We start from the raw sequence: 10,948 nt of genomic DNA, 5'->3' as shown, positions 1-10,948 counted from the left end.
AGAGCCTCCTCAGCTCTTGCTGGTCGTCCACGAGAGTAGGCATGGGTGACAGTTTCCAGCGTTAGAACATTCATGTTCTGTGTTTAAAAGTCAACCCACCTTTACTTTGGAAGGACCCTAGAACATGATTATATACGTGCCGCCTTTGTGTCTTGGTTAAAGAAAAAAAAGCAAATTTCAGTCCACCCTTCCATCCAGACATCTGTGTGTGTGTGTTGTGGTTTGTTCAAAACAGCCAACATCAAGGACCCAGAAAATCAAGCTAAGTTTTCCAAGACCTTTTCAGCCCTGAAATTCTCTAAAGAAGTTTTACTTAAGTTTTGTAGTTACAAGAAAAACAACAAAAAAAAAAACCTTGTATGATGGAAATCAATAAATGCACATTAAAGAGGAAAAAAAATGCAGAAATGGAAAAAGCTGAAAAAGCACCCTAGTCCCACCGTCAGAACAAATCCGTTGTCTCCGTGGTGTTCCCTCCGGCTGCTTTTTGGAGGGTGTGGGGCCGTGTGACACGTCTGCTGTATGTACAGGTCTGCACTGGTGTCCTTGCCGTGAGTGCGTGAAGATGTTCTGATTGATTTCCAGCAGAGGGCTGGCAGCAGAGCCCCAGCTGGGGGTCCCCGTGCTGCAGATGGAGACGGGAGAGTGAGGGGACCACCAGTGCCTTGGTGCTGGTGTCGAAGGCAAGTCAGATCACCTGCTCACCTCCTCAGACCCGAGGCATCTGCAGTTGACCCCAAGGAGGCACCAGGCCTCCCGGGCTGTCGCTGGGACGTCCCCCTGCGGGTCTGGCCTGTGTGCCCCTCTCGGCCCAGAGCGTTACGTGTTGCTTCACCCCAGGGCTGGACCCGGCCGGATCTCCAGGGGCCTGAGCCTTCTGACTGACAGGACTCTTGCCGGCGGGCAGCTGAGGCCAAGCGGACGCCTCCCGAGATGCCCTGAGCTGCTGGAGGAGCCGACTCTTTCCCGTGCAGTCCCTGTGACACGGGAGACGTGACCGCCATCAGCGCTAAGTGGAGCCAACCTCCCAATGCTGTGCCACAATATTGGGGTACTGTGCCCAAAACAGGACACCAGCAGAGGGGAGCCAGGGTGCTTCCGGAGTGTGTGCCTGGTTCTCAAGACACTAAAGAAATCAAGACTGCGGCCTCCCAGCCCGCGCTGTCACACAGCACGTCAGCACATTAAAGGCCTCTGGGAGGACACCTGTGTGGCACTTCTCAACCCCAGTTCGTCTCCCCTTTTTGTGCCTGGGATGTCCAGCCACACACCACGTGGGAAGAAAGCTGCAGTGGACTCTGACACTCCTAAAGGGCAGAATCTGCAAGGTCTGGAAGTCCAAAAGCGACAGAGACTGCCAGAGCGCGTAGTGCAAATTCACCCCACGGCCCTGGGGTGGCCTCCGCTCCTCAGAGACCTGAGCCTTCCCTGAATCTGACGTTTCACTTAGTTGACCTGAGCCTTTCCTCTCTGGCCGTTAACCAATCACGTAGTCCCATCCCTACAATATCTCTTCACCTCTGTTGCCATCACTGGCAGGGAGCAAGTCAATTTGTGGAGCTATTTTTCAGAAAGAAAATGTAATCCCTTCTTGAAACCAAGCTAAGGCATCCTGGGGGTTGTCTGGAGGGGAGCAGGTCAGGCTGGGCTACCCTGCCAGCCTCCCAGAGCAGCCCACACCCTCCTGTGCAGGCTCTGTGTGTGCAAGATGCTGAGAGCAACAACGTTAGAAATTCGAGCTGGGACCAGGTGAGCATCCCCGCCTGTGACGGTGAGGGGCGCCCATGCGGTTACCGTAGCCTGGCTGGGCCCTGCAGGTCTCTCTGAGCTGCTGTCTCTTCCGCCTCCTCGCTGTCAGAGGAGCTGGAGTAGGAGCTGGAGCTGCGGGCAGACGAAAGGTGGGTTCCTCTGGAACCGCACAGTCTACTCTGGCCAGGCGTGGCTCCCGCCAGGGACTTGGAGCACCCAGGGCTCCCGTGTGACACAAGGCAGGAAGGTGGGCAGCCAGCCAAAGCCGCAGGGCCAGTGAGCTTCCTGCAGGTGGTGGAGGGGTGCGGCCAGGGCCGGGTACCCCAGCCTCGGCTGAGTGAGCCCCCTGTGCCCCAGCTTCCCCACTCCCTGCAGGGAGGGCCTGTGGCTGTGGCCCCGTGGGACTGTGGGCCAGGCTCAGTTCCTGGCTGGAAGCCCTTCTCCAGTGAGGAGAGCTCCCAGGACCTGCTGTCCAAGTCCCCTTCCTCCTGAAGCAGCAGGTCCGCCGCAGGGCTGTCAGCGTTTTCTGTACCTCTCCAAGGGCTCCTGGTCCGAAGTCTTCGTTGGCCGCAGGTCAGTGAATATGGTGGGAGGCTCTGCCGGGTTCTTCAGCTGCATGTCCTGGGCTAGCGCCTGGAAGCCCAGCTCCCTGGAAGCACATCTTGGGGGTGGGGGTGGCTGAGTCACTTCCTGGTGGTCACTGTGAGCTGCCCGTGCTGGGCTGAGCACCCCTGTGCAGGACCCTGAGAACAGCCCTCAAGATTCAGGCCAGCGCTGTCCAGTGGAACTCTGAGTGGCGCCTAGATGTTCTGTATCTGCACTTTCCAGTGTGGTAGACACTCACCAAAAGCTATTTAAACTTGCATTTAAGCTAATATAAGTTAGAAATCCCATTCCTCAGCTGCACTAGCCATGTGTAGCCAGTGGCTACTGACTGGACAGTGCAAAGTCCTTTCTACCGGACACATGGGTTGTCAGGGACAGAAGCCTGCTTCAGCTAGCTCAGGCAAGAAAGGGAATTCCTGGCTCTCAGACTTCTAAAAAGGGTGGGACCACCAGAGTGTCGGAAGTTGGGATGCAGCTGGGCCTTAAGGGACCTCAGGGCCCTGTCCCTACCTCTGCCCACCCCATCCCCCAGCTGACCTGGCTGGGGACAGGTGCTTGGGGCTAGCCCAATCAACAGTGGCCAGAGGGAGAGGGTCCTCCCCTAGGGAGGATTCCCATGGGGTGGGAAAGAGCAGGTGCTTTGGGGCCTGAGTCCCAGCTCTGCCACTTATGTCTGGGCAAGTCAACCTCTCAGCCTGTTTCCCCCTCAGTAAAATGGGGGGTAATAGTAATACTGACCTGATCATATTCTTGAGATGAAGAGAAATACACATCAGGTGCCCCGCCTTTAAATCAAGGCACCATAAACGCTGAGAGAAGCTACCACTAGGGAGGATGGGGCCAGGGGCCAACAAAGCCCACCTGCTTCCGCTTTCCCATGGCCGGGCTTCCCGGGGTGTATCAGCAGGCACTCTCCAAGCAGAGGCGGCGGTTCTGGACTGCCTGGCACACAGGAGGCTCAGGCGTTCCATGAGCCGGTCCTGGGTGCTGGGCTCGGTGTGGTCTGCAGAGAGGGCGAAGGCAGCTTGGTGGGGACACGGCCCCCACTTTGACCCACTGCAGCCTGAGCCTCAGGACTCCTCGCGTGGACATGCTGGGCTTATGCACAGAGAAGTGCCAGGGGCCCAGCCCACCCTCTGCGGCTCACAACCTTAGTGCGGCCCCCTCCAGCTCAGCAGGGTGAGGGGCCCCTTCTTTCACAAGCAGGGAGCTGTGTGCACCCCGGGAAGCAGAGGTGACCACGTGTTCACAAAGTAGTCTACTTCCTGGCTCCTGTCTACCTGTCAGAGGGAACCATGCTTAACAGTTCTGTGTGTTTTTTCCTTTTTTTTTTTTTTTTTAAATAGCAACAGGGGGAGTTTCCCTGGTGGTGCAGTAGTTAGCCTTCCAATGCAGGGGTGCAGGTTCAATCCCTGGTAAGGAAGCTAAGATCCACGTGCCTCCTGGCCAAAAACCCAAAAACATAAGAAATAAAAAATGCAAACAAACCCAAAACAGAAACAAAATTGTAACAAATTCTATAAAACCAGCCCACATCCAAGAAAAATCTTTAAAAAAAATTTTTAAATGGCAACAGGATCATCCTCTATAGGTTTTTTTGTTGTTATTTTTGCCTCACTTGGTGGGACAAGACTGAGCAACTTCACTTTCACTTTTCACTTTCATGCTTTGGAGAAGGAAATGGCAATCTGCTTCAGTGTTCTTGCCTGGAGAATCCGAGGGACAGGGGAGCCTGGTGGGCTGCTGTCTATGGGGTCGCACAGAGTCAGACACGACTGAAGCGACTTAGCAGCAGCAGCAGCAGCAGGTGGGATGTGGGATTATAGTGCCCTGACCAAGGATGGAACCCCTGACCAAGAATGGAACCCATGCCCCCATGCAGTGCAAGCGTGGATTCTTAACCTCTGAACCACTAGGAAAGTCCCCCTCTATAGACTTTTTTTCACTGAATATACTTTATATCCTTCTGTGTTGACATAGATGTGTGATGATAGATTGTAGAAGTGGAATAGCTTAATTAAAGGCTTGTGTGCTTTTAAATGAAGAATGGGGGAGTGGTAAAGAATCCACCTGCCAATGCAGGAGATCCCTGGGTCAAGAAGATCCCCTGGAGCATAGTGGAAACCGACTCTAGTATTGTTGCCTGGAAAATTCCATGGTCAGAAGAGCCTGGTGGGCTGCAGTCCATGGGGCTGCAGAGAGTGGAGCAGGAGTGAGACTGAACGCACAGCACACAGACGGATAACAGATCCTGCTACACTGCCGCCCCAGCGGGCAGCCACCGAGGCCCTCAACCCTGCCCCGGAGAGTTTCTCCATATTGTGCTCTAAGGGGTCAAATTACAAACAAACCCCTTTTTAAAAGGAGCCTTTGCTCTGGAACCAGGGGCTGGAAATTGCACCTTCTTTAACTCAGGCCTGCTTCCACTCGCTTTTATGGGCCAGAGTGTCCAAGAGGGATGGGAAACTCTTTTAGGAAACTGCCCAGAGCCAGGCCACAAGCCCAGTGAAGGAGTTACCCCTGGCTTTGTAAACAGAGGCAGTGGAAGCAGGATTCTGTTTAGGAACTGGCTGAAGGGGGCACAAAATGCAGGATTACTTGGCTTCCAGAGGGAAAGAGGAAGGCTGAGGAGGTGGGGAGGAAGGAAAAGGCAGTCACGTATATAGCGGGTGGATGAATGAGTGCATTGGTGAGTGAATGAAAGGATGGATGGATGGGTGGATGAAGTCTAGCGTCCTGCGTGTGTGGGAAGGTGAGGCCTGAGCAGCACAGAGGCACGGCAAGCTGCTGAGGTGACCCTGCCCAGCCCGCCTCCCCGTTTCACTGGGAAGCCCTGGTAGGAGCCGCTTGTGGAGATGTACTGGCCCCCCACCCCATCCCCAGGGCTCAAGCTCAAACCTTGGCCCTGGAGGCGGCCAGCTGCCCACCACGCAGCTCCAGGAGCACCATCTCCCCGGTCCTCTTCTCGCCCAGTCAGACTCAGAAGGACTTGATCCAAATCCCACTCTTCAAGTTCCTGAAATAATTAAAGCAGTGATGATGAGGCTGCCTCGGGATCCCAGGAACAGGAATTCTGGATCCACCGAGGCTGTCCCGGGGCAGAAACCAGGGTTGAGATGAGGCGGCTCACTCACCCACCCCGGCTCACCACACATAGGCTTTGCAGAATGAACCACCCCCGTGAAGGTGGGTGGGGCCTGCCTTTCTTGCCACCCCCTTTCCTCTGCCTTTTTGGGGGCAATACTTCTATTTCTGGCACAAAGACATTGTCTGGCTTGGAGGAAGCTCAGTGTCAGTTTAAAACTAGGTTCAGACAGGTTTAGAATGTTGGGAGGTTAGAACGTTTTGCTTCTTTAAGAAACACAGCAGCAGTTGGGATTGGAGGGCTTGGAAGAGGGCTGTGGGGGCGGTGATGCAGTGGGCACAGAGATGTTAATCAGGAGTAAGGATGTCCTGTTAAGACAGGGGCTGAGGAAAGAATGGAATTGACAGGAGAGAATTGGTGAAAGTGACCTCCAGGTACACTTGATGCCAGTTTTCTCTAGGTTGTTACGAAAATCTGTCAAATAAGGCAACAAAGATAATTTTGTGATGTTTCTATGTCATATGGGGGCATCTTCTAATGAGCCCATCTTTCTCGGGGAGGGCTGGTTTGACTGACCAGGGCTCACCTGTTTGACAACTTTGTAAAACTGAGAAATGCAAGAGTTTTCTTTTCCCTCCATTGGAGCAGCTAAGCCCAAAGGTACCGGTTCTGTTGCCCCATTGAGCCTACTCTACTTAGTGTAGCAATTTAATCTCCACATTCCCCACTCCCCTGTTGAACAAAATCCGTTTCTCACGATCTCTTTGAACCGGCTTTGTCATCTTGCTGGTTCTCGTGGATGATCTAAATAATAGCGTTAATGGGGGCTCACTATTTGTTTGAGAATAAGGGCTTGAACATTTTCAGATGCTGCTTTGTCACAGTCTGCTCTATCTTCTATGTCTTCAAGATGATGCTTGGGATGGGTTTTTTCTTTCTTTCTATTTTAAGAAAGCTGGGGACTACCTGCTCCTCCCTGTTCACTGTAACTCTGAGGATTGTCTGTCTGACAGGTAGGACCTGCTTGCCTGACGGTAGGCCTGGTGCCGTGGGCCTGATGTCATTGCTACGAACTGAATCTGTGTCCCTCCAAAATTCATGTGTTGAACTCCTAATCCCCAGTGTGATGGTATTTGAAGGTGATGAGGTCACGGGGGTGGAGCCCTCATGAATGGGATTGGTGCCCTTAAAAGGAGACTCCAGAGAGCTCCCCCTCGTTCCAAATGAACCAGGAAGCATGCTTTCAACTAGACACCAAACGTGATGGAGCCTTGACCTTGGACCTCCAGATTTCAGACTGTGAAAAATTAGTTTCTGTTGTTTAAGCCCCCTGCCCAAGTCTATGGGACTTTTGAGGGTAAGACAGGTGTAGTGGGGAGGACCACCACCTCGAGGAAGCCTGGGCTGGGAGCACGCCTACCTGGAGGGAAAGGACGGGCAGACACCCTGGGGGCCCCTCTGAAGGCACCTCCACAGCGTCGCAGGCCTTCTCCTTCCCTCGGCTCGCGTCAGGGCAGGCTGGGTTGCGGCCGTCCCAGGTGACTTTGTGGAGGATGTCTTTCTCGATCATCTTCCTCCTCTCCCTCCGCAGGGCTTTGCGGCTGGCTGCATCTGAGCCTTCCTGAGCCTGTGAGGCCGCGCCCAGGGGCTCTGTCTGCAGGCCTGCTTCCTGAGGGGAGCGGGTGGCCTCTCCCTGAGGCCCCTGGCGAGGACTCTGTGACGCACTGGTGTTGAGGGTCCCACCTGCATCATCATCCTGCCGTGGGGGGGTCTCTGCAGACATCCTGAGAAGAGAGCTGCTCTTGCTGGGGGCCCTTCCTTCCAGAGGGGCCGACTCCTGGGGCCGGGGCCATGCGTTCCACTCACCCCAGGGCTCCATGGCGGATTCTACAGGCACTGCAGCTAGCTAGGCAGGAAACAGGTGTTCCTGGTTAGCAGCCTCCAAACATCCCTCGGGGGCGGGGTGGGGGGGTGTGTGGTAAGATGCGCAAGGAACATAAAATCTGCCATGTCAACCATTTTTAAATGTACAGTTCCGTGGCATTGACTCTATTCCTAATGCTGTACAAACCATCCCCACTGTCTATTTCCAAAGGTTTTTCATCACCTGGAACAGAAACCCTGTCCTCCCCTCCCCCAGCCCCTGGTGAGCTCTCATCTACTTCCTGTCTCTATATTTGCCTGGTCCAGACATTTCATAGGCGTGGAATCACACAGTATTTGTCTTGTGTGTCTTTCCACTTGGCTTCGTGTTTCCAAGGCTCCAGTGTTGTGCTGTGTGTCAGGACTGCATTCCTTTTCATGGATGAATTCTATTCTGTTGTATGGATACACTTCATTGTATCCATATTGTCTGTTGTTTATCCAATTGTTTATCCATTTTGTCTGTTGATGGACACTTGGGTTGTTCCACCCTTTTCGCCAGTGTGCACAGGTGCAAGTGGTTAGAGGTAGAAAAGACAACACCCAGGCCTCAACCCCCGTGAGCTAGTACAGGCTTTTCCATCCCAGGTTAAACCATAATTGTCTGGAAGAGTAACTGCCGAGGTAATTGTAGAAATGAAAAAAACACAAAATTAAGTGAAGTGGATATGGTTCCAACTGAACTAACCAGGGCGCTTGGCAGCCTTGGCAGTTTTCCGGTTTAGAGTTATTTCAGGTGTATTTCTAGGCATGGCTGGGGGTGTGGGTGACTTCTGGTGTGGACATGCCCTGGCTGCATGTGATGACCCTGGGTCGGTGCTTGCACTCAGGACTGTGTGTGGTGAGGGGTCAAAGGGAAGAGCAGGGGGTACAATCAGAAAATCATGTCCCTGCCCCCAGCTCTAAGCGTTCTGGGCTCCTGGGAGCATGACGTGCACAAGGCCAGTAGATGTCTGGTGTGTGAACTCCTTGGGCTGTACCTGGAGAAAGGCCCAGGTGATGCTAGACCGGAGGCGTTAATCTCTTTAGAACCACACTGCTTTAGAGCCCAGTGAGGGCCAGGAGCACCCACACCCTATTCTGACGGGACAGTCCAGGGTTCATGGATCCCTGGAGCCTGCATTTAACAGACCTCAGGAGGAGACCCAGAGGAAGTGACCCAGGCCCCAGCGGGGTCGTCGGCCAGTTCCTCTGACAAGTCTGGAATCAGGACAGTTTGATTTCGCTGGAAGATGAACAGCTCCTCGTCCTCGCAGTCTGACTGTGGACAGATGAGAAGGCTTTGGGTTAAACGGCCGGAGGCAGAGCCAGGAGGGCCTCAGCTTCCACCCACCTGCCCTGCCCCGGGCTCTCCGACTGTCTGGGGGGACCAGTTCTCTTCCAAAGGGCCTTGCTGACACCGATTTCAGAGGCTGACTTAGAAATGGGCTCAGCAGCACCACCTGCTGGAGGTGAGATCCAGGGCACCCAGTTCTGGGTTACCTGCCACCGGCTAAGCCCAGTTAATGCCTGGCACAGAATGAGCAGGGCAATGAGGTGACAGCTTGGTACTTCACTTACATGACACAGAGCTCTCCGGTTAGCATCGTGTCTGTCATGGGAGGAAAGGACAGTGGGGGCCTTAGAAGATGTCGGAAGAAGGTGCTTGCTTACCGCAGAGGAATCAGAGTCCAGAGACGGGAGCTGGTGCTTGACGGCCTCAAGGATGGCATCCCAGGGGTTGGGCAGTGAGGGCCGCCCATCTTCATCAGGAGATGCCATGGGGTGCCTCTCAGCGTACCATCATCCAAGGAACCTTGCAGAGGACATGGAGTGAGGTGAGGGGGGTCCCAGAGACAAGGGTCCAGAGCTCAGGGTGCTGACTTTTCAAAGCATACACATACCATCCCTTGCCTTGGGAGGTGTAAACAGATTGGGGACCACATACCCCATCTCCCTTCTAGTTGGCAGGCTCCTGTTACTGAGTGCCAGGCACTGTGCCATCATGTACTGTGTGTGTATGTCCGCGTGCACAATGCAGGATGGAGCCACAGATGAATGGATATGGTGATAGTTTACAATAATATGTAGATATATGTACTTGATATGTGGGTATATGGATATGTACAGAATGATACATATATATATAGATATATGTATAGATATATGATACATATAGATATATGTAAACCATATATGTCCAATATAACATAGATACTATTATTATCTACAGACAGAATTTGTATCAAAGTCAGAGGGGATTTCAAGCCACTACTTTTTACTGCCCCCTTACAAAGGAACAGAATAGACATTTTGGAGTCCCCAGAACACTTTTTTTGGAGTTGACACTCAAATTATCAGGCACTTGGCCAACACACCCCTTTTGTATCCCAGAGTCTTAACAGACCCCCTTCAGGGGTCAAGGAGGCTTAGAAATGTGGGGTGATGGCACTTTAGAGCTGGCGTCTTGAGAGTACTTGCAGCCTGAGAGGCCTCTGTCACTATAAAATGGGAAGAGGACACTCCTGCCCCAGCCCTGGCCCCCAACAAGGGAAGCAGCAGGCGAGGTGAATGGGGGCTTTTTGCTTTTTCTGTGCTCACAAGAGTGGGGCAGGAGCTTGGTGTACCCTGATCTGGGAACAGCAGGGCAGGTCTCGTATATACATCACATGATGTTCTCCGGCTGCAGGGCAGATCAGAGGGCAACAGAATCACCTGGTTGAAGGGGACAACCAGAAACTCTTAAGTTCTCCAGGAGGACAAGGTAACAGAGGAAGAAAAGGCATTACAGGCTGCGGCAAGAGCACCTAAGAGCTCAGAGGAGTGAAAAGTACCCAACGTGTTGGGGAAAGAAATTTTCAGTTGCTGGAGTTTGCGGTGCAAACGGACCAGACCGTGAAGGGTCCTGAACACCAGGTTGAGGAGCGTCGCTCACCGAACGGACTGCCGAAGGCTACGCGAAGCAGCAGCCCCAGTCCGGCAGAATCCTGACGGTTCCTCCACGTCCGTTTCTTGGCTGCAGCCCGTTAGCCCCGCCCACCGCCGGACCGCGGGTTGTTATGACAACTGGACGCCACCGTCCACTCGGGTGGGGCTTTTAAATTCTAAAGTTCGGAAACAGGAAACCATCGCGCGTCCTCCCACCGATTTCCCAGCTCGTTTCCCCAGCCCCCACCCCGTCCACCACCCAACATATATCTCCGCAGCTGCGGCCTCGGTCTCCGCCTCTCTTCCCGGCCTCGACAAGGACGAAAACGGCCCGCCGCCTTTTCGGTCGTGTTCTCCTGCTTGGGCAGCGGCGCGATTACTGAGGCCGTCGCCGCCTTCGGAATCCCGGCTCCGCAGTCTTACATCACTGGACGGCCAACTCCTTCCCACCCACCCCCCCGCTCGTCTTTCGGGACTTAGCGCGTCCTGCCGCTCCTGAAACACGATTTGTTCCCCTGGCCAGCGGAGGGGCGGAGCAAGGCGGACTCCCCCTGCTCATTGGCTGCTGCGGGCGTCACACAGCAAGCCGGGCTAGCTGACCGGAAGGTCCGGGTGCGGGACGGACGAGAAATCCACAGCGCCGGGAGAGGCCGAGGGGCACCCGCGAGCGTCCCGGCG

The 10,948-nt window shown here is 54.1% G+C and overlaps 1 protein-coding gene across 5 annotated transcripts; it reads right to left on the bottom strand.

Annotated features, from left to right (window-relative positions):
* Positions 1-294: 294 nt before the first annotated feature.
* DNAAF8 (dynein axonemal assembly factor 8) lies at positions 295-10,883 on the bottom strand. 5 transcript variants are annotated; one of them, XM_024985056.2, is made up of 10 exons: positions 10,278-10,883; positions 9,017-9,158; positions 8,496-8,624; positions 6,861-7,346; positions 5,254-5,371; positions 3,094-3,358; positions 2,282-2,410; positions 1,795-1,881; positions 706-977; positions 295-625 (listed from the first exon to the last, which is right to left on the bottom strand). In XM_024985056.2, the coding sequence occupies exons 2-9, from the start codon at positions 9,122-9,124 to the stop codon at positions 710-712; spliced, it is 1,590 nt and encodes a 529-aa protein (XP_024840824.1). In that variant the 5' UTR covers positions 9,125-9,158; positions 10,278-10,883; the 3' UTR covers positions 295-625; positions 706-709.
* Positions 10,884-10,948: the final 65 nt, after the last annotated feature.

The sequence above is a fragment of the Bos taurus genome, chromosome 25, assembly GCF_002263795.3.
Source record: "Bos taurus isolate L1 Dominette 01449 registration number 42190680 breed Hereford chromosome 25, ARS-UCD2.0, whole genome shotgun sequence".
NCBI classification, from domain to species: domain Eukaryota; kingdom Metazoa; phylum Chordata; class Mammalia; order Artiodactyla; family Bovidae; genus Bos; species Bos taurus.
Note: the sequence above shows the minus strand (reverse complement) of the source record. Positions and strands in the feature narration are given on the sequence as shown.

What these genes read in the sequence shown, in the direction of transcription:
- DNAAF8 (XM_059881445.1), bottom strand. Translation starts at nt 9,124, where the DNA reads ATGGCATCTCCTGATGAAGATGGGCGGCCCTCACTGCCCAACCCCTGG. An exon ending in TGCCCGTCCTTTCCCTCCAG is followed by an intron (nt 5,372 to 6,860) that starts GTAGGCGTGCTC and finishes TAATTATTTCAG; the next exon opens with GAACTTGAAGAGTGGGATTT. An exon ending in TGGCCGCCTCCAGGGCCAAG is followed by an intron (nt 3,359 to 5,253) that starts GTTTGAGCTTGA and finishes CCCTCTCTGCAG; the next exon opens with ACCACACCGAGCCCAGCACC.